Source organism: Octopus bimaculoides, chromosome 12 (genome assembly GCF_046866305.1).
Source record: "Octopus bimaculoides isolate indiv1 chromosome 12, ASM4686630v1, whole genome shotgun sequence".
Taxonomy (NCBI): domain Eukaryota; kingdom Metazoa; phylum Mollusca; class Cephalopoda; order Octopoda; family Octopodidae; genus Octopus; species Octopus bimaculoides.
The window spans coordinates 56785393-56809477 of NC_142939.1; the positions used below are offsets into that span (position 1 = coordinate 56785393).

The following is a 24085-nucleotide window of genomic DNA, read 5'->3' on the forward strand; positions in this document are numbered from 1 at the left end:
CAACACATGACTACGATGCTCCCCCACCGCTCCTGCTCATGATCAGAGATGCACATATTGTCAGCCATCAAGGGACATGCACTCAAGTGGTTAAGGTCAAGCAACTGAAAAGCAAATCTGTGGTATTGAGCAGAATATTTGCAATAATAATAGTTCTGCTTCAGCTATTCAGTGCTGAATCTGTCTGAAATGTAATGGAAAATAGGTCCCTTTCAAAACAGTAATGTCCCGGTCACGAATTTTTTTCCCACGAGAATTCCGGACCCCAGTAATGAACTAATTTGCATACAGTCAATCAGAGCTCACCTTGACTTTGTGAAGTTAACAAAGGAGGGGACAAGCACCTCCACCCAGCTAAGCCTGCATCCAGAGACATGTTTCTGAGTCTTTGCTCGTCATCAGTCTGGAGTAGCAATGGCCTGCTAGTTGGAGATGTTTACGAGAGCCTGACACATTTCTCTCTGAGAGATTTAGAAATGTATTATTTCTATTTTTGAAATCAGTGAATGTGTTTCACTAGAATTATTATATGTTTACAAGAGCTTGACAGGCATCTCCAACTAGCAGGCCATTGCTACTCCAGACTGATGACGAGCAAAGACTCAGAAACTAGTCTCTGGATGCAGGCTTAGCTAAGTGGGGGTGCTTGTCTCCCCCTTGTAAACATAAGGACACAGGAAATGTGTCAAGGCCGACAGGAAGCGGTGCTGCTTCCTAGGGTTAAATAGCAGTAGTATTAATCCCTTCATGGAACTGTCACATTAAGTTAGCAGCATACAACTAAAATATATTCAATCGAAAATAAATAAGTAGAATAGAATAACAGAACACATGACTCTTTACTATTCAATGTACATATTGTCTGAATTCTAACAAACGGGAAAGCATTTCCTTCAAGAAATGTGTAGAAACATAAAAACGATAAGTAGTACGTTTGAATGATTAGCCTTCGGCGCTATAATTCTGTTAGATCTTCAACGGCCGGGGGAAATTCAAAAGGTCAGTTCATTCTGTAAAAGAAGGGAGAAGAAAACAAAAGACTTTAAATCTAAGTTTTAAAATGATGATTTTTCTGCGACTAAAAATTCTTCAAGGCGGTGCCCCAGCATGGCCACAGTCTTACAGCTGCAATAAGTAAAAAGAAAAATATTCTGGCGTGTTTATATTCGACTAAACACAACCCCCCACCCTTTTCGGCTACGGGGAATATGAATCTGCAAAAAAAACTGGCAAAAATCGGCATTTCTAAATTACTACCCCCACCCCTATTTCCTTCATTTTTTATTTCTTTCAGAAATTATTTTTTATTCAAAATATGCGGAAAAATACGGAGATTAAGATTCTGAAAAAAATTTCCAAAAATCTTCGCAAAATTTTTTTTTAAGAATTTGGGGGGGGAGGGGGGGCTAAATATGCAGAAAAATACAGACATTATGATTCGGACAAAAATTTTAAAACATTTCTGTAGTTATGGTTAGGGTTAGGGTTTTAGGGTTAGGGTTTTAGGGTTACGGTTAGTGTTGGGGAAAAAGTCAAAATTGAAGAATTTGGGGAGAAGGGGGAAATTTAACAATACCGATTTTTGGCAATTTTCCAGAACCTCCGTATCCGAAAACGTGGGGTTTGACAAAAAAAACTTTTTTAATAAACAAATTTGGTGGGAACTGGCGGAAGTCTTTCCAGAAATTGTAATATTACCCATTCTAATGTATTCGGTCTCATACAATAAGTCGTTGTAAGTCTTAGCATGTACTACATTCATCAAATAGGTAGAAACGCGGTTTATTCAGAAAATCAATCGAGTGAACGTTCCTGGTTGCTCTGAAAGCATAGTGAAACATTATTCAAGGGAAATAACTCATCAAAATTTTATTAACATTTTTACAGAAATGAAAAAACATTAAATATATAAAACATCAAATTATCCAGAGACAGACCCATAACTACCTCACCGAAGAACAAAGAAAAATAATTTTAAAAAATGGGGTGAAATTAAGCAGTTGAAAATGGGGGATAGGAGAAGTAACGGGTTCTACACTCCAGGACAAATGGGATGTTTAGCCGCACCTCGCGGTCAAGATTGGAAAGGCGTTGCCGCGGAGGATGGCCAGAGTCACTCGTTGCAAGAGTCACTCCACCTCACGAGACTCGTTTCTCTTACAGACTGCATTTATCCCGATTTTGCGAAGAAAATCAGCAGTGTGGGGTCCGAAAACACCCGGGGTCTTTTGCCAAACCGCTAAGTTACGGGGACGTAAACACACCAGCATCGGTTGTCGAGCGATGTTGGGGGGGACAAACACAGACACACAAACACACATATATATATATATATATATATATATATATATATATACATATCATTTTTCTTTCTTTTCTTTTCTTTTTTTTTAATTATTATATCCAAAGTTTCAAACTTTTCTTTACCTACTGAAGTACGTTTCTATATTTTTCACACCTCTCTCTAATTCTCTTTCTTAGTATTTAATTTCCCTCTCAAAAAGAAAGCTAAATATCCCACTCAAAGGTAGGATATTCTTATGCTAGTAAATAGGTAGACTAATTATTACGAAGCCCTGAGCCAGCTGTCAGTCACGTTTGCATTCCTTTCTCAGTATAAAGGGAGGCAATTTTTGTTTCCACGGCGTAGCCTAGCAACGAAGATAAACTTTTATCTGTTTTTAAATTGTACTTAAAAGTGTTACATTGTTCCACAGTTAGAACGTAATTCCGTTCAATAAAATTTTCTCCTGTGATACCGATGGGAATATATTAACTGAGATATTTCAGGAAAATGATAAGTAATCATAAGAATAAATCACTTGATATAACATCACTTGCAAGTATCACGACGAACGTCTTGCCTTCTGAACTTGCTGCAGCTTCTAACGGTCAGTATGTTGCTTCCATTTACTCTCTTCCAAATCAGTTAGGTATTTGGAAACTTCCAGAATGTTCCAGAACCACTGAGCGACTGTACACGAGTAAACCGGTTGATTACACTCAACTTAGAACACCTCCTTTGTTGTTGCTAGAACACAAGAAACCGGTAAAAGTTATAGCTCTCTCAAAGCACGTGTCTTCATCTTGGCGAAAGGGACGTAATGTTCAAGAATTATCTACAAAGACAGGCTTACTCTGTTCAGTGAACAAACAATGTGTTATGATTTGGAATTTGAATTTTATTCTTGAACAGCAAGTGCAAAATCAGATAAAGGAGTTGAGTTCTGTTACGACGACGAACACATGTTTTGCAAACAGTGAAAACTGTGTGTTATATGCTGACGATATAATACCGTCTTACAGTGAGATATCTTACTGTGTGTTTAGTTGGCATAATGACTGCATTGCTGTGTGCTTGGACACCGATATATTGGTGATATTTATCGGCGCAGATGTCGAAGGATCGTCACGGAATCAACCAGTCTGGTTGACTGATACTGAGAGACAGTGTCAGATTTTAAAAGCTCACAAATGTTTCGTAAATGCTATAGAATTTCATCACCGTAATGTTAACATCCTAATATCTATATCTGATGATTCGTCGTATATCGTTTGGGATCTCTGCTCTGTGCGCGTGCTACATAGGGGTTATCTGCCTTATTCGATGGCAGTTCCAATTGTGTTGGGCTTGAATTGGGAAAAAGATACTGCACTCGTTGGTACTTCAAATGGTCATCTGGTCGTTATAAATCTATCTTTGCCTGATGCTACATCGAATAAATCTGAAAAAGACTCTTTATTTAAAATTATACAGTCTGTTGATTGTTCTGAAATAGTTACGAAGATGCATACTTCTTGTGTTGACGAAAGTGTAGCGGCTGATAGCAGTGGATTATCTTCCATTTCTGTAGAGAGTAACTGCCTTGTGTTATCTCTATGTTATTTACCACAAGAAAAAGATTTACTTCAACCGAAACATCGTCAAAGACTGCATAACAGATCGCTTTTCACAAACAATGATATGGACTATGAAAAGTTAATAGAATCGCCATTAATAGTAGTTGGTACAAACAATGCTGTTCTCTGTTTAAATGTTTATACTTTAGAATGCCTTGCTTCAGTAGATTTAAAACTTTACAACAGTGAACTGCTGGGAGATTTCAATACATTGAGCCTAATGCTACCAGTAGAAACAGAAGACGACATTTTACTTTTAACAGCAAATTCCTTCAGCAGTAACCTAAATATATCAAGAATGCAATCGAATTTTGAAACATTTAATGAAATCAATAACGATGATTCGTTATTGCTTAAATGTTTATTAGATGATGATGACCAACAAAAACTGTCTGATGATATTTCTTCACGGAAATACATCATTTATCCTTGCACTTTACTGACTGAAACTTCTGTGTTAAAGTCACAACTTGTTCCTGTAGGCAAAATTAAAAAGATCCAAAAGACCAAATCTAAACCCAAAGTACATACAGACTATCAAGTCACATTTTCGAATAAAGTGAAGTCCTCAGGTTATTCAACATCTCCAACGCATCAAACGATGTTTACACCAAAAACCAATAATTTTCAAACAAAATCAAAGCCTTTGCCTAAAAAATCACATTTCAAAACAAAGATGATCCAGGAAAACTTTGATCCAGAAAAGATAACTGACTATAAGACATCTTTGCAAATCAGTGACAATTCTGCTGCCATAACATGCATCAAAATATCACCAAGTGGAAGTAAACTAGCTGTCGGTTCAATCAACAGCTCAGTAGTAGTGCTAAAACAATCACTGGTCAATAACACGACCAGTTATCTTGGCCACAGTAAGTCTGTTAATTCTATTGACTGGAGTTATAATAGCAAGTGGTTGATAACAACCTCGGATGAATCGGCAGCTGTCTGGGAAATGGATAAACCAGTACCATTGATGAAATTTACCAAAATAAAAAGCAACTTTTCTTGCGACAAACAAACAAGTTGTTTTACAAAGGATATTAAGAAAGCACAGTTCTACTATATGGATAACTTTATACTGTTAGCAGCCAGTGATTCATTTCATCTTTACAAATATCATCTAGATTCAACTAAAGAAGATATGCAACGTTACATTACTAAGAGCAAATATAAATCAGTCGGAACCTACCAAACAGATGGTAACTGTATAACTGACCTAACAGCTATTAATTCTTTCTATTCTTATGTAGTGCTTTGCTGCACAACTAATCGATCAGTTTCAGTTTATGATATGAACGTTGGTCAAATAATTCAGCTGATTACAAATGTCCATCCAACAGTTCCATACTGTTTAGCCATGAATTCAGGCTCATCTTATCTCTCATTACCACCAAATGCCTATGATTTAGTTTTGACCACTGCTCTCACTGATTCTGTTAAACTGTGGGATTTAAGATCGGGCCAGTGTGTGCGCAAACTAGAACAACACTGCAATCGGGCTTATACTTGCCGAGCTGTTTTCAGTCCTTGTGGTCAATATGTCCTGGCCGGATCAGAAGACTATACTGCTTATTTATATGATGTAAGAGAAGGAACATGTTGTACAAGGTTAACTAGACATTCTGATGTGGTAACAGATGTTGCATACCACCCTTTCATTCCACAACTTACAACAGCAACTTTAAATGGTCAACTCTATACATTTACTTGTCAAAATTTATGACATGTTAAGGAAACACCAGAGTTTCAACAAACTAGATTTGACGGTTTCAATGGCTACTTTTATAATAGTCTTCAGCTCCATTTGTAATGTCCTAGGAAGAAGCATGAGTGTCATTTGGTACTTTTTAAATCTGAGGCAATATGCCTGTCATTTATCTTTTACTTGTCACTGGATTGTAGCCATGCTGGGGCACTGCCTTGTAGGATTTGGTGGAAATAATCACTCCCAGTTGGGACTGTGTCTCGAAGTCATGGTTGTCACTACAGAGCCAGTGAAGACAAAGGAACTGAGAGTAGGAGATGAACAGTTTGGTGTGGGGAGGGTGGGAGGAGAAAAAGTTGATAAGTGTGAGTCTGTGGGTTTATACTGTCTTCTACTATATATAGCCCAAGGCCAACCAATTCTTTGCCAGTGAATTTGGTAAACAGAAATTGTGTGGAAGCCCATTATGTGTGTGATTGCTTACCAACCAATGTTGGTTTGTTACTGTCCCCCATAACAGCAGCTCTTCATAAAGAAAAAAACTTATAGAATGAGCTTAGAGGTAAAAAAACAAAAAAAAGGCAAGGCTATGTTCTCAAGTCATACAGACTCATAAGGGCCAGTTTCCAAGTTTCTATGGTGTATATATTCCCCACCTGGACGGGATGCTAGTCCATCACAGGTTTCCTCATTTTTGCCAGCTGAGTAGACTGGAGCAACGTGAAATGAAGTGTCTTGCTCAAGGACACAACGCGTTGCCTGGTCCAGGAATCGAAACCACTATCATAGGATCATGAGTCCAACACCCTAACCACTAAGCTATGTGCCTCCACAATGAGCTTAGACTGGTGTTGATTTGATGAACTAAACCATTCAAGATGGTGCCACAGCATGGCCACAGTTTCAAGAATGAAACAAGTAAAGGAATAAAAAAGAGTGTATGCAATAGATTTGTATTGTATACAAGACTGCTTTCTTTTCGTACATGGTATGAGGAGAGGGTGGAGGTTGATGAAATCAGGAAAATAAACTTGTGGTAAAAGAACAAAAATCTAGAAAAACAAAAAGGTTTAGAAATGTTTCTCTTGAAGTAATTATTTTAATAAAGGATAGAAAAAAAATAACTTTGTTTTTGTATTTGGTTTTCAAGATTCTTTTATGAGAATTGGTGTGTTGAAATGATTGGACTAATTATAAAGGAGTGGAATTGAACCAGTGCACGTGTTATTATTATTGATTTCAGATTTTGCCATAAGGCCATCAGGTCTGGGGGAGTGTAAGTTGATTACAACAACTCCAGTGTTCAACTGGAATTTATTTGATTTACCCCAAAAGGATGAAAGTTAAAGTGGACCTCAGCAGAATTTGAACCCAGTACATGAAAATAGATGAAACGCCACTAAGCATTTTGCTTGACATGCTTACAACTCTGCCAGCTTGCGCATGTGCATGTTATTAATATTGGCATAATGATTCTCCCTAGACTCAACAAAAGAAAAATCTTTTCAAGGAGAAACAGAGAAATCAAATAGAAAACTCAGCATTTTTCAGCATATAAATCAATATTTTTCAGACCAAAATTTACATTTAAGAAAAGCAGGTCAACTTATACATCAAGAAGACTTTGGAAGACCAAAAATTCCAGATGAAATGCAGCAAGATTTGGAAAGATAGTGACAATATTTGAATGTTTACCCAACATGTTTATATACTACATCGACTTGTATGCCAGAAAATATTATTATTGCTACTGATGATGATGATGATGATGAAGATGGCGAGCTGGCAGAAATGTTAGCATGCTGGGAAAAATGCTTGTCAATGTTTCTTCCAGCTTTACATTTTCAGTTCAAATTCTGCCAAGGTCGGCTTTGTCTTTCATCCTTTGAGTATCGATGAAATTATGTACCAGTTGAGCACTAGGGTCAACATAATTTCGCCCCCTTCCCAAAATTTTGGGCCTTGTGCAAAAAGTAGAAAGAAGTATTATTATTATTACTACTACCACTATTGTAAAAGACACTTGTTAGTTTACCTAAATGGAAAGATAATTTTAATTAGCTTCTGATTTCTTCTATTGATTTCGTTCAAATATATATTTACTAGACATCTCTGAACAAAAATACGCAGGATAATATGTTCAATCAATGATTAGTAATCTAGAATATTCTTTACAAGTAACAGCACTAAATTGTCCACATCATTAACAGGAAACTAATTTTCCAAGAAGCATTCTCAATTCTCACACTACATATACATGATGGCATCCCATTTGCACAGTAGTTACCATTACTAACTGCAAAATAGAACTGGACACCATTTAAGGAAACCCTTTTTAAGAGACACAAAAAAGAGTTTTTTTTAACCTTTTACAATATTATCCTGCATATTTTTGTTCAGAGGTGTCTAGTAACTTTGTATTTGAATGAAAATGTATGTTCCCTGTACTCTGAAGTATCTGCCAATCATTTCCAGCCCAAAGTACTTTGTTCATGATGTTATACTTGTTTTCTATCATTTCTATCAGTAACTTCATAACAAATCGTAACTGATTCAAAATAATTTGTGTACTTATTACTCCTTATATAAACATTCAAAATAGATAATAAAAAAAAATATGATGTTTTTTGCATGGAAAGTGAGAAAAAAATGTGTTTGTCAAGAGGTTAAACAAACGACTAGAATCAAAAATTTTGTCGAAGAAAATAAGTCGAAACGCAAAAAGACAAAAAATTACTTTTGACTAAGAACACAAGTTCAGTTTCGTAACAAACAGTATATTTGAATTGATCCTTGTATACTGCTATAGTTATTTTATTAATTTTTCAGAGAATGAAAGGAAACAATCAACCCTTGTAGAATTTGAACCATTGCAGGTGAAGTGGCATACTAAATTACCGGGAAGTGTCGACCCCAACTGTCTACTATCTCTGACATCTCTCCCTTCTGATCTGACAAGAACAATAATAATATAATTTAAATTTATATCTGTTATATATAACATTGACTGCAATGTACAGTAGTAATTATATATATATATAATTATGTGTGTTTTATATAAATATATTTATGTATACATACATGTATACACACACACACACACACACATATATACTTTTTATTAAAGCAGAAAATAATCTTCACAAACTTGTATTCAGAGTTCCACGTTGCCATTCGTCAGACAGTATGATCGCAACTGTCTGACAAACGGTAAGGTGAAACTCTGAGTAATAGTTTGTGTGTGTGTGTGTGTGTACTTCTGTCTCTTCAGACCCAAAATCAACTTGCAAGCCCTTTCACACACTACACATGTCAAATTACCCAGTCTAGGAAGAAGGGCATTGAATACAGTTGATCTTTCATGAGACTCCAGCTACATGTTTCACACCTCCAGCAGAAACACACACACACACACACGCATATATGTATGCACACGGCATACTTGTATGCACATCAGTTGAAGGTCATTAAAGAGCTACAAGCTGTCAAGATCCACACTGAGAGGTCCAACACAAGAATATATTTGTTATTTCCTCTGTATAGTGTTTCTAACTTAAATAACTTAGTTGATAATTTATAGTATACATATATCTGTTTGTGTGTGTGTGTTGTGAAAGTGCATAGATCAGTGGTTAGAGCATTAGGCTTACAACAGTGAGGTTGTGAGTTCAATTCCTAGACAGGGTTATGTGTGGTGTTCTTGAGCAAGACACTTTATTTCACGTTGCTCCAGTTCCCTCAGCTGTAGAAATGAGTTGCGACGTCACAGGTGCCAAGCTGTATCAGCCCTTTGCCTTTCCCTTGGATAACATCAGTGGAATGGAGAGGGGAGGCTGGTACGCATGGCCGACTGCTGGTCTTCCATAAACAACCTTGCCTGGTTGTGTTTTGGAAGGGAAATTTCTAGGTGCAATCCCATAGTTTTCATGACAGAGAGCGGATCCTTACCCTTTACTGCACATATATATATATATATATATATATATATATATATATATATATATATATATATATATATATATACACACACACACATTACATATTACACACACACATTCATATTTGTTTGTTCCTTCATTCAGTATTTATTTTTCCATGCTAGCATGAGTTTGGACAGAGAGTTATTTGAGGCAGGATTTTACAGAGAGATGCTCTTCCAGTCACCAATGCTTTCTTCTTTTTCAGGCAAAGGGTTCCTTTATTCCACAGGCCTTCGAAAGCACACAGCAGCTAGTCATAATGTCAACAAGGAATGTTTAGAGATGTGTGTGTGTATGTATATCTACCTATGAATACTCTAGTAGTTATTCTGGATTCTGGAGTTCCACTGGGAAATCTATTTATGTAGAATTTTGCCTTTTCTTTTTTTTTTTTCTTTTTTTTTTTGGTATAGAAATTGCTAGAATACTCTGAAAATACTCTTAATGTCACATGATAGCAACACATAATATCTGTGTGTATGTGCACAAATGCATGCATTTGTGTGCACGCACGTGTGTGTGTGTTTGTGTATGCATGAATACATGCATGTGTGTTAAGTTTATCACAGCCTTTCGCAGGCTATTTTGGCTACTAAATATACAAAAGTGCAAAATGAACGAGTTAGCTGTTTATCGGTTGATTGTTTCCTTCCCATCTCTCGTCGGACTTATAAGATTCCAATCACGGGTGTTATGTCATTCCACAATTCAATTCACTCAGCCTGTTAGTGCTTCATTGTGATTCCTCAGTCTTTCATTCTCACAAACTGGCATTTTTATAAGCAGAAATCTCCTCCATTGCGATATACTTTACAGGCACCTCACAGACTCTAAATATCCAAGACATTCTCTTCCACGTTGTCTGAGAGAATATTTTAGATTTTCAAGTCCAACATCATTCTATCACTCTACAAGTCATTTCAGCAGATAAATTCTGATGTGTTCTTAAAAAGGTTCAACTGCACGACATGTCTTCAATCACAGGAGGAGAGCTATATAAGAAATCCAAGCTACATAATCTCACAGTAAACCTTTTACAGTTACACATTGCTTAAAGCTAAATTCATTGATATGTTTGGTTTTGTTTTTTTTTTCTTCAAAGAGCTCTGGTATCAAAAGAATCTTAACAATTGTTTGTTTGTCATTCTGTTTTTCACAGGCATGTAACGTAAATGCCTTGTACTTGCACAAAGTACGGTCGTAGTTTGTGTGTGTCGTTATTATTTAACAGTTAATTAGTTGTCCATAAAAGATTGAATCATACGACTTCCGTTTGTGATGCATGTTGTTGCAATCAAGAATTGGTAACCTGTCAAAAGATAAAATATTGTTAGATGAATAAATAATAATTTGTGTGTGTGTGTGTGATTGGCACTCTGTTGGTTACGACAAGGGTTCTGATCTACAGAACTGCCGTCAAATTAATGTGTAAGTGGCTGAGCACTCCACAAACATTTGTACCCTTAACATAGTTAACATGTGCATAAAACACACACACACACACACACACATATATACATCTGTATGCAATGGGATTCTTTCAGTTTCTGTCTAAAATTCATTTGCAAGGTTTTGGTCAGCTCAGAGCTATAAAAGAAGACACTTGCCCAAGGTGCTAATTACTACTGTTATTAAAGAGGCAAAAAAGCAGCATAAAATATTTTAGTTTCCTTTCCCTGTATGTTATGAACTGTGAAGTCATGTGAACTAGTGATTACAGTATTTAACATGTAATAGTACAGTTCATGGGTTCAATTTCTAGATCAGGTAGCATGTTGTGTCCTTGGGCAAGGCACTTCATTTCACATTGCTCCAGCATACTCAGCTGAAAATGAGATCCTCTCAGCAACAGAACTGTACTTCAACCCTTTCACTGTAAAATTAAACTTCATGATTATTCCAGTAATGATTTTAGATATCTGCCAAAACCAAAATAAAATTGGTATTTTCTGAAAGTCATGTTGCTTCAATAAACTTGACCTGTTTCAGCAGAAAATAGTTTCAAACATGACATTCCTCGACAAAAGACAGATTGGTATATAAAACTGCTTTCCGGAGTTAAGGGTAAAGGTAATGAAATTTTGAGGAGATATATCCGATTTCCATAGTAAAAGAGTTAACCCAAAATCATCATCAACATTTAATGCCCATTTTTCATGCTGGCATGAGATGGATGGCTTGACAGTAACTGGCAAAGCTAGGGGCCTCACCAGGTTCCATAGTCTGTTTCAGCTTGGTTTCTACAGCTGCAAGCCCTTCCCAACACCAACCACTTTACAGAGTGTACTGGGTGCTTTTCACATGGCACCATTATGAATGCTTTTTACATGACACCAGCACCAGTGCTTTTTACATGGTACCAGCACCCACACCAATGCTTTTTATGCAGCACCCTGGTTCTAGGATGTGGCCATGCTGGGGCACCATCTTGAATGGTTTAGTTCATCAAATCAACACCAGTCTGGGTCTAATTCTGCTGTGATGGATGGGTCTTCTTAAGTACAGCAGTGCACCACATATCTCAGTCCTCTGTCAAAACTGATACAGCACAAAGGATGGTGGTGAAGTCTTGAAAGTATTACAACACTGATCTCACCCATTCTAATTAAGTCATAAAATAAAATCAAATGGTAAAGAACTAACATTTACTTCTCCAAACATTGTTTCCAATCAAGGAGTTCGATACAAGGATAAAAAGAAATAATGCCCTCACCTTTTTCACGCCCCAGTAAACGTAGTGCTGCTATTTCTGCAAATGTGCATCCACCAAGGAAAAATACCATCACTACTCTGGCAGCAGGATAATCAGAAGAACCTCTTGATTTGCCTGTAATGAAGAAGGAAAAAATAAAGACAGGACATACGGGATTAGAAGATGAAGTATCGGCAAGGTTTGGGGGATTTTTTTTTAAATTTTATTTTAGGTACAGCTAGCCATGTAGTTAAGAAGCTCGTTTTGCAACCACGTGGTTTCAGGTTCAGTCTCACTACACGGTACCTTGGGCAAGTGTCATTTATTATAGCTCCAGGATGACCAATGCCTTGTGAGTGGATTTGGTAGATGGAAACTGAGAGATCCATAGTCTAACCTACATGCTAAATTTCTTGCTAAACTCATTTCTAACCCTCTCAACTTGCTAACAACATTTCTGGAAGTGGCTCCATGGCTACACTCAGTTTTCTTAACAAACACAAAACTACACTGCATCAGAACTGTGTGAAAGGTTATCTTCAGATCAATGGATACAAAGTATAGCTCGCTCTTTCCTAAAAACCAACTACAACTCAAAATTCAAACAGCATCAGTGATATTCCATTACTCAAATAGAAAATTCAAACAGCATCGAAGTCTTTCTTTTACTCTCATAATCTGTTGGACTCATCAAAGTTGGAATCAATAGGATTCGAAATCAGAATCTAGCAAGAATCCAGAATAATACCACAAACACTTTGTTTGATTGTCCAACAATTCTGCCAATTTGCCACTTAAATATACTATGTCTAAAAATAGACATGATGGTCATAGTTGGGATGTCTTTGATCATAGGGTTGTTTGAACAGGGAAGATTTGGATTCAACAACATAACCAAGAAGGAACTTACCTTTAGGAATAGGAGATCGTATACTACAGAATGTTTCACCAGGCAATAATTTTGTCACATCTTCCAAACCAGTGAAACCATTTCTACTTAGAACCTGTCATTAATATAAAAGTAAATATTTACTACACAATCAGATTTCAAATATTTCAAAAGAATTATCACATATTTTGGGAAATTTTGAAAATACTGCAAATATTCTATTACGTTTTGATCAGAAATGTGTATCACACACACGCTCAGAAGATGTGAGAGGTACTGGAGGGCGCTTAATTATCAATATATTACTCTCTTCAAACTAGGTGTCTTGCTATACAGGAGATACATTTCTTTCTCACAATCTGCAAGAATGGGTGAGAGTAGCTGGAAGGGACAGGGTGCCAGAGCATACTCACAAGGTACAAGAAGGCGAGTATAAGAGGGAATATAGTCCATGGATTATGAGGGAAGGAAAGAGTGGGTAATTTCACTAGAATGTGGAGTAGAGTGACAGATGAGTAGAAATTGGGCAAGAAATGGATGTAGCGAATGACAAAAGAAAGTGTTTGGTTGAAGCATTAGATTGTGGTACTAGAGCTAAAAGTGGATATTTTACCTACCTCCTCAACCAGCCGGCACGAGGTTGGAGTATACGCACCACTAAAAACATATGACATATCACGGGGACTTTTTAAACTGATGTCTTCAGCAGATTTGGGAACCTTTAAAAGCAAAGAAAAAGAAAAAAGAAAAAACATATTGATGAGTATGGGGAGGGGGATTTGTTTTTCATATCAGGAAGGAGCAGATAATTCAGATCATCAAACAACTGAACCACCACCACCACCACCACAAGTTCCACTACCACAGCTGCTATTATCGACATCATCAGAGTGTTGACCCTTTTACTATGAAAATCAGCTACATCCATTCAAAATTTCATTACCTTTATCTGCAGAAAGACGTTTTAGATACCAGTCTATCTTTTATCGAGACATATCAAGTTTGTTGAGGTTAAGGGACTTGCAGAAAATACCAATACTATTTTTTCTTTGTTTTTTTTTTTTTGGTAGCTATTTAACCCTTTTGTTACTGTATTTATTTTGAGATGCTCTGTTTCTTTCAATTACTTTAAATATAACAAAGAATTTAGTAAAATAACTTAGTTATCATTCAGCGAGTGTTAGGAACATAAATTGTGCCAATAATATCAATGTAGCTGTGAGGTCTTCATCCTCTACAAGAGTGCAGGAATCTCCAAAATACAGCTTGATCTCCAGCACAACACACCTAACTATTCAATAATGTAGTCCTAATACACCTGTTTGTTGTTCCTTCACCTGTCTCCGTCTTTTGTCTTCTGTACATTTGAACCATAGATGTATAATACAGAGTGGAGGCGCAATGGCCCAGTGGTTAGGGCAGCGGACTCACGGTCATAGGATCGCGGTTTCGATTCCCGGACAGGATGTTGTGAGTGTTTATTGAGCGAAAACACCTAAAAGCTCCACGAGGCTCCTGCAGGGGATGGTGGCGAACCCTGCTGTACTCTTCAACCATAACTTTCTCTCACTCTTACTTCCTGTTTCTGTTGTGCCTGTAATTCAAAGGGTCAGCCTTGTCACACTGTGTCACACTAAATATCCCCGAAAACTACGTTAAGGGTACACATGTCTGTGGAGTGCTCAGCCACTTGCACGTTAATTTCACGAGCAGGCTGTTCCGTTGATCGGATCAACTGGAACCCTCGACATCGTAAGCGATGGAGTGCCAACATATAATACACAGGAGAAAGCAGTGATGGTCATGGTCAGAACACCCTTGATCATAAGTCTGTTCAGTAAAGGCTGACTGGTGGGGAGGGACAAAGAAAAAACAAATAACAACAAGAACAACATGTACGAATGTACTTACTAGGTTGAGTTTTTTCACTAAAGCTTGGTAGCTGCTCCTCTTGGCCATTGCTGCTACTCCAGCAGCCATTTTCCCAAGGGGTTTACTCAGGGATTGCTCTTGTTCCATGAACAGATGGAGTTTGCGCAGGTTATGTAAAGTTGGCAACATATCAAAGCCATATGTCTACAAATGATAATGTAAAGGAAACTTTAACAAACAAAATTTTAATTCAAATGAAATTCTATTGTTCAGAAAAGTTCATGGTGTCACGTAACAAAAGACTATGAATTTCTTGATTATATTCCTAACAAAAAGCAAAAATTGATTCAGTAAAACAATTAACCTCTTTGTTATAAAATGCTTGGAACATAACTTGACAGAATAGTTCTTACACAAAATTATAATGGAAGGTTTTAATATAAATATGATCAACAGGTGTGGCTGTGTGGTAAGAATCTTGCTTCTCAACCACATGGTTCCGGGTTCAGTCCCACCATGTGACACCTTGGGCAAGTGTCTTCTACTATAGCCTCAGGCTGACCTAAGCCATATGAGTGGATTTGGTAGACAGAAACTGAAAGAAGCCCGTCACATATATATATTTATATATATATATATGTGGCCGTTGCCAGTACCACCTGACTGGCCTTCGTAGGATTTTCGAGCGAGATCATTGCCAGTACCCCTGGACTGGGTCTTGTGCGGGTGGCACATAAAATACACCATCTTGGGAGTGGCCGTTGCCAGTACCGCCTGACTGGCCTTCGTGCGGGTGACACGTAAAAGCACCCACTACACTCTCTGAGTGGTTGGCGTTAGGAAGGGCATCCAGCTGTAGAAACTCTGCCAAATCAGATTGGAGCCTGGTGTAGCCATCTGGTTCACCAGTCCTCAGTCAAATTGTCCAACCCATGCTAGCATGGAAAGTGGACGTTAAACGACGATGATGATGATGATGATGTATATCTCTATGTGTCTGTCCCTCCGTCACTGCTTGACAACTGGTGTTGGTGTGTTTATGCCCTGTAACTTAGCAGTTTGGCAAAAGAGACCAACAGAATAAGCACTAGGCTATAAAAAATAAATCCTGGGGTCGATTTATTTGACTAAAACCCTTGAAGGTGGTGCTCCAGCATGGCAGCATTCAAATGACTGAAACAAGTAAAAGAATAAAAGAATATAAAACAGGTGGTTTTTGTGTCATAGAATTAGAGATGGCCCCAACTAAGTTAGTATTAAAAGGGCTTAAGGGGTAAACTACTAACCGCAATTTCACAAGTTCAACCCATGTTATTAGCCAATGTATTATGGCTCTAAATAATTACTCAACACGTGTTGCTTAGAGTTTACTTCTGATGAAAGTAAAAATCTGAAAAGTAATCTTCTCTTTCTCTTTCTCCATGTCTCCACTCTTCAGAAAATGTAGGCCACTAAAATATTCTTCATCCTTTATATTTCAGCTCCCTATAGAACACAGGCAATCATTACAGGTTCCTTCATTATCTTTAGCTCCCCAATGAAATAGAGACCATCAATATATTCCTTGTTCTTTAGCTTCTCCATAAAAAACAGGCTACTAACACATTCCTTTTTTTTTGACTTTCAACTCCCTATGGAACATAAGGCATCAGCATAATCCTCTTCCTTTACCACTCAGTTCCCCAATTCCCAATCCACGGAACGTATGACATCAACATATTCTTTGCAAGTATTCTTATTCAGAGAAATCCTTTCCAACAACTTCCAGTTCTACAGCCCAGTGCAAGAAGACACTTGCTCAAACCATGCAGTTGCAGTGAATTCCAAACCATGTGGATACAAAGTAAGCTTCTAAACCACAAAAAAAATAAAATAAAACAATTGAATGTGAAACGACTGCTACACCCGTATGTCACATGAGGGATTTGATCTTTAAGTCTTTTAACAGAAACGAAGAAAGCATCCGGAAACTAACATGAATAAACTGTATTGACAACTGCTTGTAGTGTTTGGAATTAATACCATCATTTGTCAGGGAAAGTAGACAAAGAAGCCTCAGTGTCTGTTCACAGTTGAACTGAAATAAAAAGAATGATAATGGAATATTAAACAGCTGTTTCAGAGATTTGGTAACAAACAGATGCAGCATTGGATAAAAATGAATGATAGAAGTAATCAGAATGGCATCACAAAAAATTTTTTTTTTTTCATTTTCTAAGCTTCCTAAATTCATGCTACGTTATATTCTAATCACCCAGAATTCATTGCTCTTTTAAAAAATTACGATTTATGCATTGTTGTCTCTCAAATATTTAAAATCTACAATTAAGAGCCCTCTCTACTCGCTGGCGGTACCTACCCACCACCACTACCCATTTTCCTTTATTCAAAAATTCTTATCGCTCCTTAAAATTATGGCTTTTAAGTGTTGATTTCTCAGCCCAAGAATTACAGCGTGATGTGCTGCTTGACTGGTCCCCCCTCTCCCTCTCTCTCTCTCTCTCTTTATATATATATATGATGATGATGATGATGATCTTTTCTCCCGCCATGCCTCTGTCTACCCCTCCATCCCCCTTCGTAGTTTTTCCTTTAAGGTCTTCAGGTTCTGGCTATATATAAATGAGAAACCCATTCTAAATTATCTCGCTGACGTACTACGACGAAATACCCAAGATGCAGATAAGATAGAGATTTTTATTTATTTACGGCCTCAAACATCTCAATACCTTGCGCTTTCTTGTTTCTCTCCATGAAATTCAATTGAATTCAGTTGTTGTCTTAAATTCATGCTTATTCATTTTCTAAGCTTCCTAAATTCATGCTACGTTATATTCTAATCACCCAGAATTCATTGCTCTTTTAAAAAATTACGATTTATGCATTGTTGTCTCTCAAATATTTAAAATCTACAATTAAGAGCCCTCTCTACTCGCTGGCGGTACCTACCCACCACCACTACCCATTTTCCTTTATTCAAAAATTCTTATCGCTCCTTAAAATTATGGCTTTTAAGTGTTGATTTCTCAGCCCAAGAATTACAGCGTGATGTGCTGCTTGACTGGTCCCCCCTCTCCCTCTCTCTCTCTCTCTCTTTATATATATATATGATGATGATGATGATGATCTTTTCTCCCGCCATGCCTCTGTCTACCCCTCCATCCCCCTTCGTAGTTTTTCCTTTAAGGTCTTCAGGTTCTGGCTATATATAAATGAGAAACCCATTCTAAATTATCTCGCTGACGTACTACGACGAAATACCCAAGATGCAGATAAGATAGAGATTTTTATTTATTTACGGCCTCAAACATCTCAATACCTTGCGCTTTCTTGTTTCTCTCCATGAAATTCAATTGAATTCAGTTGTTGTCTTAAATTCATGCTTATTCATTTTCTAAGCTTCCTAAATTCATGCTACGTTATATTCTAATCACCCAGAATTCATTGCTCTTTTAAAAAATTACGATTTATGCATTGTTGTCTCTCAAATATTTAAAATCTACAATTAAGAGCCCTCTCTACTCGCTGGCGGTAACCCGCCCTCCCACCCCCTCCACCGGAAGTTCATTCGTCTGTCATCCCTCTGTCATCCCACCCCCTCCACCGGAAGTTTCATTCCTCTGCCATCCCACCCCTCCACCGGAAGTTCATTCCTCTGTCATCCCACCCCCTCCACCGGAAGTTCATTCCTCTGCCATCCCACCCCCTCCACCGGAAGTTCATTCCTCTGTCATCCCACCCCCTCCACCGGAAGTTCATTCCTCTGTCATCCCACCCCCTCCACCGGAAGTTCATTCCTCTGCCATCCCACCCCCTCCACCGGAAGTTCATTTCTCTGTCATCCCGCCCCCTCCACCGGAAGTTCATTCCTCTGTCATCCCACCCCCTCCACCGGAAGTTCATTCCTCTGTCATCCCACCCCCTCCACCGGAAGTTCATTCCTCTGTCATCCCACCCCTCCACCGGAAGTTCATTCCTCTGTCATCCCACCCCCTCCACCGGAAGTTCATCCCTTTGTCATCCTGTCAACCTCGGCTGTCTCCCGGAACCCATCTAGTGGCCTTGGCCATCCTCTCCCCTACCTTTGGGTAGCGCATTAAGGTTGAGAAATGTTTGCAGGTTGTAGGTAATGTTTTGCTTATGAATTCTTCCAATTGCAAGTTTTCTTTTCAGGTACACGACACTGCTTTTCCTCTTCCCAGGCTACAGGCCCACACCCCCAACACCCATACTGTTAGGATTGGCACTCTCAACGTCGGCACGCTGAAAGGTAGATCTGGTGAAATTGTTGAGATGCTTGAACGGAGATGCGTAGATATGTGCTGCATCCAGGAAGTAAGATGGAGAGGAGGTTCTGCAAGGTTCCTCACAGGCAAAGAACACAGGTACAAGATTTTCTGGGCAGGGAACACTGACGGGGTCGGGGGCGTAGGAATACTTCTAGCGGAGAAATGGGTGGATAAGGTAATCGAGGTCGTTAGAGTAAGTGACAGAGTACTTAAGATCAGACTAGTGCTTCATCATAGATTAGCTACTGTCATCTCAGCCTATGCACCTCAACCTGGGCTACCAGATGGTCTGAAAGACCAATTCTATGACACCCTCTTGCAAACTACCTCGTCGACGAGTGACAGGGACCTTCTCTTTGTGGCTGGAGACTTCAACGGTCATGTCGGACGTCGTGCTGGGGGCTTCCATGGCATACATGGAGGCTATGGCTTCGGTTCCCGCAACGAGGAGGGAACCAGACTGCTGGAGTTCTGTGATGCAACCAATCTTATGGTCTGCAATACCAACTTCAGGAAACCTGCCAGTCACCTAGTCACCTACCGCTCCGGCAGACACTCTAGCCAAATCGACTACATCCTCGCCAGAAATAGGGAAAGAGGGCGGCTTATAAATGCCAAAACCTACCCTGGCGAAGAATGTACCCCACAACATAGATTAGTAGTTAGCGACTTTGGGATCAAGGCAAAATGGGTGCCCAGAATTAGACAGGCTTGGAGAAGAAGGGTGTGGAAGCTTAAAGACCCTGCAAACGGACAGAGACTTAGAGACAAGTTACTTGAAGCATTTAACGAAATAGAAGGGGATATAGCATCATACAACGTGGAAGACAATTGGAGATTTCTGCGGGACAACCTGTTGAAAGCCACCGACCAGATTTGTGGGTGGTGTAAGGTCCCCTCCCAACCCAGAGTAACGTGGTGGTGGAACAAGGAGGTAGACAGGGCTATTAGACAAAAGAAACAAGCTTGGAAGGACTGGAAGAACGGTGGTAGCAGGGAATTGTACCAATGTGCCAGAAGGGAGGCTAGGCGACAGGTTTATTTAGCCAGAGGGGAAGCAGATAAGGAAAGATTTGCCAATGTTCTGCGCCGTGAGGACCAAAGACTCGAGGTATTTCGGGTTGCAAGACAGTGTAGGAGAGAGAATAGTGATGTTGTAGGAGAGAAATGTGTTCGCATGGATGATGGTACGCTTGCATTAAATGAGGATGCAAAGAAAGAGGTCTGGAGATGCCACTACGATAGATTGCTTAATAAAGAGAATGAATGGGAGAAAGAGAGCCTGCCTTATGTCGACCCAATAGAGGGACCAGCTATCCGAGTTGATAGTACCAGGGTAGATAAAGCAATTAAGAGTATGAAGACCGGGAAAGCCCCCGGCCCATCAGGAATCACTGCAGAGATGCTCAAAATATCTGGCAGTGTTGGCTATAGCCTAGTCACCCGTATTACGAACCAGGTGATACACGAAGGAGTCATACCCTATGACTGGTGTAGCAGCATCATAGTCAACTGCTACAAAGGTAAAGGGGACGCTTTAGATACAAATAATTACAGAGGCATCAAGCTGTTAGATCAGGTTATGAAAGTTACAGAGAGGGTCATAGCCCAACTAATTAGGGAGCGAATCAATTTAGATGAGATGCAGTTTGGGTTCGTGCCAGGTAAAAGCACTACTGATGCCTTATTTCTAGTGAGACAGTTGCAAGAGAAATACCTAGCCAAGGATAAACCTCTGTACCTGGCTTTCGTTGACATGGAGAAAGCCTTTGACAGGGTCCCCCGATCCCTTATCTGGTGGTCAATGAGGAAACTTGGGATAGAAGAATGGCTAGTGAGAGCTGTGCGAGCCATGTACAGAGATGCGGCCAGTAAGGTGAGGGTTGGAAATGAGTACAGCAATGAATTCCGGGTAGAGGTAGGGGTCCACCAAGGTTCCGTCCTCAGCCCCCTATTATTTACCATAGTCCTCCAGGCAATCACAGAGGAGTTCAAGACAGGTTGCCCCTGGGAGCTCCTCTATGCTGATGACCTTGCCCTAATTGCGGAGTCACTATCAGAACTAGAGGAGAAGTTTCAGGTGTGGAAGCAAGGTCTAGAACTGAAGGGCCTTAGAGTCAACCTAGCTAAAACCAAAATCCTAATAAGTAGGAAGGTAGATAAAACACAAACCCCTTCAGGTAGATGGCCCTGCTCAGTATGTAGAAAAGGAGTAGGTAGTAACTCTATAAGATGTACCCGGTGCAAGCTATGGACACATAAGAGGTGCAGCAACATCAAAGGCAGGTTAACTAGCAAGTTAGTTTTTGTTTGTGGCAGATGTTCAGGTGCAATAAAGACTGCAAACAAACAGGAAACAACTTCTATCTCATTCCAGGGTGAAAAACTAGAGGTAGTCGATAGCTTCCGCTATCTGGGCGACCAAGTTAGTAGTGGGGGTGGGTGCGCTGAAAGTGTAGCTGCTAGAATAAGAATAGCCTGGGCAAAGTTTAGAGAGCTCTTACCCCTGCTGGCGACAAAGGGACTCTCACTCAGAGTAAAAGGCAGACTGTATGACGCATGCGTACGAACAACCATGCTACATGGCAGTGAAACATGGGCTGTAACTGCTGAGGACATACGTAAGCTTGCAAGGAATGAAGCCAGTATGCTCCGTTGGATGTGTAATGTCAATGTGAATACCCGTCAGAGTGTAAGTATCTTGAGAGAAAAGCTGAACATTAGAAGCATCAGTTGTGGCGTGCAAGAGAGACGATTGCGCTGGTATGGACATGTGGTGAGAATGGAGGAGGATAGCTGCGTGAAAAAGTGCCACACCCTAACAGTTGAGGGAACCCGTGGAAGAGGTAGGCCCAGGAAGACCTGGGCTGAGGTGGTGAGGCAAGACCTTCGTACATTGGGCCTCACCGAGGCGATGACTACGGACCGAGACCTTTGGAAATGGGCTGTGCGTGAGAAGACCCGGCAAGCCAAGTAAGATCGTTGCCAGTGCCCCTGGACTGGTTCTTGTGCGGGTGGCACATGAGATGCACCATTTTGAGCGTGGCCGTTGCCAGTACCGCCTGACTGGCTCCTGTAGGATTTTCGAGCGAGATCGTTGCCAGTGCCCCTGGACTGGCTTGTGCGGGTGGCACATAAAAGACACCATTTCGAGCGTGGCCGTTTTCGTGCGGGTGACACGTAAAAGCACCCACTACACTCTCTGAGTGGTTGGCGTTAGGAAGGGCATCCAGCTGTAGAAACTCTGCCAAATCAGACTGGAGCCTGGTGTTGCCATCCGGTTTCACCAGTCCTCAGTCAAATCGTCCAACCCATGCTAGCATGGAAAGCGGACGTTAAACGATGATGATGATGATGATATTGTTGGGTGATCTGTGTGTCACACAGAAGACTAACTGTGGTCCATGGTGTGAAACAAGAGGTGGTTGATCTAAGGTGTGAAACAACACTGCAAACGGAGAGATACCGATACTTATGGCTACATGCACATACATACAGATCAAATTCTTACATCTTCTCTGACTTGAGGAAACATTATATCATTAAATAAATGCTGATACACACCTACCTTTAGGTTGCTACTGGTTTCTATAAAAGACAGATATCTTTTATAGATAAGTTTTACTCTCACTGCCTACTTATGACATCAAACCAGATAGCTTAATATATTTAACCCTTTAATGTTCAGATTACTCAGTCAAATGTAATGCTTTTTTATTCAAATTGTTACGATAAAGCAGTTGTATACTGTCAACTCAATGTGACAGTCCCAATAAAGGAATCATACTGCTGCTATGTAGCCCTAGGAAGCTGGACCGCTTCCTGTTGGCCTTGACACATTTCCTGTATCCTTATATTTGCGAGGGGGAGACAAGCACTCCCACCCAGCTCAGTGTGTATTCAGGGACATGTTTCTGAGTCATTGCTCATCATCAGCCTGAAGTAGCAACACTAGCCACAAATGGCCCATCCTTGTTTTGTCCTGTCCATCTTTTTATTGTATTTCCTGTCTTCATGTCGTCTATCTGTCTGGATGTTTTATTGTTGTCTGTTGCGTTCTTGTTCCACTTTTTAGATTTATATATATCATCATTATCATCATCATCGTTTAACGTCTGCTTTCCATGCTGGCATAGGTTGGACGGTTTGACTGGGGGCTGGCAAGCCAGAAGGCTGTACCTGGCTCCAATCTGATCTGGCAAAGTTTCTACAACTGGATGCCCTTGCTAATGCCAACCACCCCCGAGAGTGCAGTGGGCGCTTTTTCCATGCTACTGGCAGAAGGGCCAGTCAGGCGGTACTGGCAACAACCACGCTCAAATGGTGCTTTTTACATGCCACCGGTACAGGAGCCAGTCAGGCAGCACTGGCAACGACCACGCTCGAATGGTGCTTTTTACATGTCAATGTGTGTGTGTGTGTGTGTGTGTGTGTGTGTGTGTGTGTTTGTGCGCGTGTTTGTGTGTGTGTGTGTGTGTGTGTGTTCTTGTTGTGTTTGTACCCTACCACCACTTGACAACAAAAGTCGGTTTCTTTACAGTGCTGTATCTCTTCAAGACAGTGCCCCAGCATGGCCACAGTCCAATGAGAGAAGCAAGTAAAAGATGAAAGACAAAAGATTACTTCCTGTGACAAAGTAATTGGGTGCAGTGCCGACCCACCTTTCTGTTGATACACTCTTCAATAAAATTAATGTTTTCTTTTGTATCGCTACCTTCCAGCAGACCTGAAATGACAAAAGAAATGAAGAAATGT

The 24085-nt window shown here is 39.7% G+C and overlaps 2 protein-coding genes and 1 long non-coding RNA gene across 6 annotated transcripts in view; 1 reads left to right on the forward strand and 2 right to left on the reverse strand.

Moving 5' to 3' along the window:
- Positions 1 to 877: 877 nt before the first annotated feature.
- Positions 878 to 2563, reverse strand: LOC149133101 (uncharacterized). The gene is made up of 3 exons (XR_016243854.1): positions 2428 to 2563; positions 1699 to 1821; positions 878 to 1010 (listed from the first exon to the last, which is right to left on the reverse strand). It is a non-coding gene; the product is annotated as an uncharacterized LOC149133101 (long non-coding RNA).
- A 78-nt stretch (positions 2564 to 2641) lies between these two features.
- Positions 2642 to 6515, forward strand: LOC106870132 (WD repeat-containing protein 27). The gene has a single exon (XM_014916124.3). The coding sequence runs from the start codon at positions 2795 to 2797 to the stop codon at positions 5624 to 5626; it is 2832 nt and encodes a 943-aa protein (XP_014771610.1). The 5' UTR covers positions 2642 to 2794; the 3' UTR covers positions 5627 to 6515.
- A 1849-nt stretch (positions 6516 to 8364) lies between these two features.
- LOC106870122 (vacuolar protein sorting-associated protein 33B) overlaps positions 8365 to 24085 on the reverse strand; it is a 44131-nt gene continuing 28410 nt past the window's right edge. For 3 of the 4 annotated variants that reach the window (XM_089361074.1, XM_089361075.1, XM_089361077.1), the window contains exons 13-19: positions 23992 to 24056; positions 17017 to 17118; positions 15081 to 15245; positions 13787 to 13888; positions 13191 to 13284; positions 12302 to 12415; positions 9966 to 10897 (exon numbers count right to left, since the gene is read on the reverse strand). In XM_089361074.1, coding sequence (XP_089217200.1) covers positions 10824 to 10897; positions 12302 to 12415; positions 13191 to 13284; positions 13787 to 13888; positions 15081 to 15245; positions 17017 to 17118; positions 23992 to 24056 — 716 coding nt within the window. In that variant the 3' untranslated portion in view covers positions 9966 to 10823. Of the gene's footprint in view, positions 10898 to 12301; positions 12416 to 13190; positions 13285 to 13786; positions 13889 to 15080; positions 15246 to 17016; positions 17119 to 23991; positions 24057 to 24085 lie in introns of all 4 variants that reach the window. The other variant, XM_089361073.1, reaches the window with a different exon arrangement.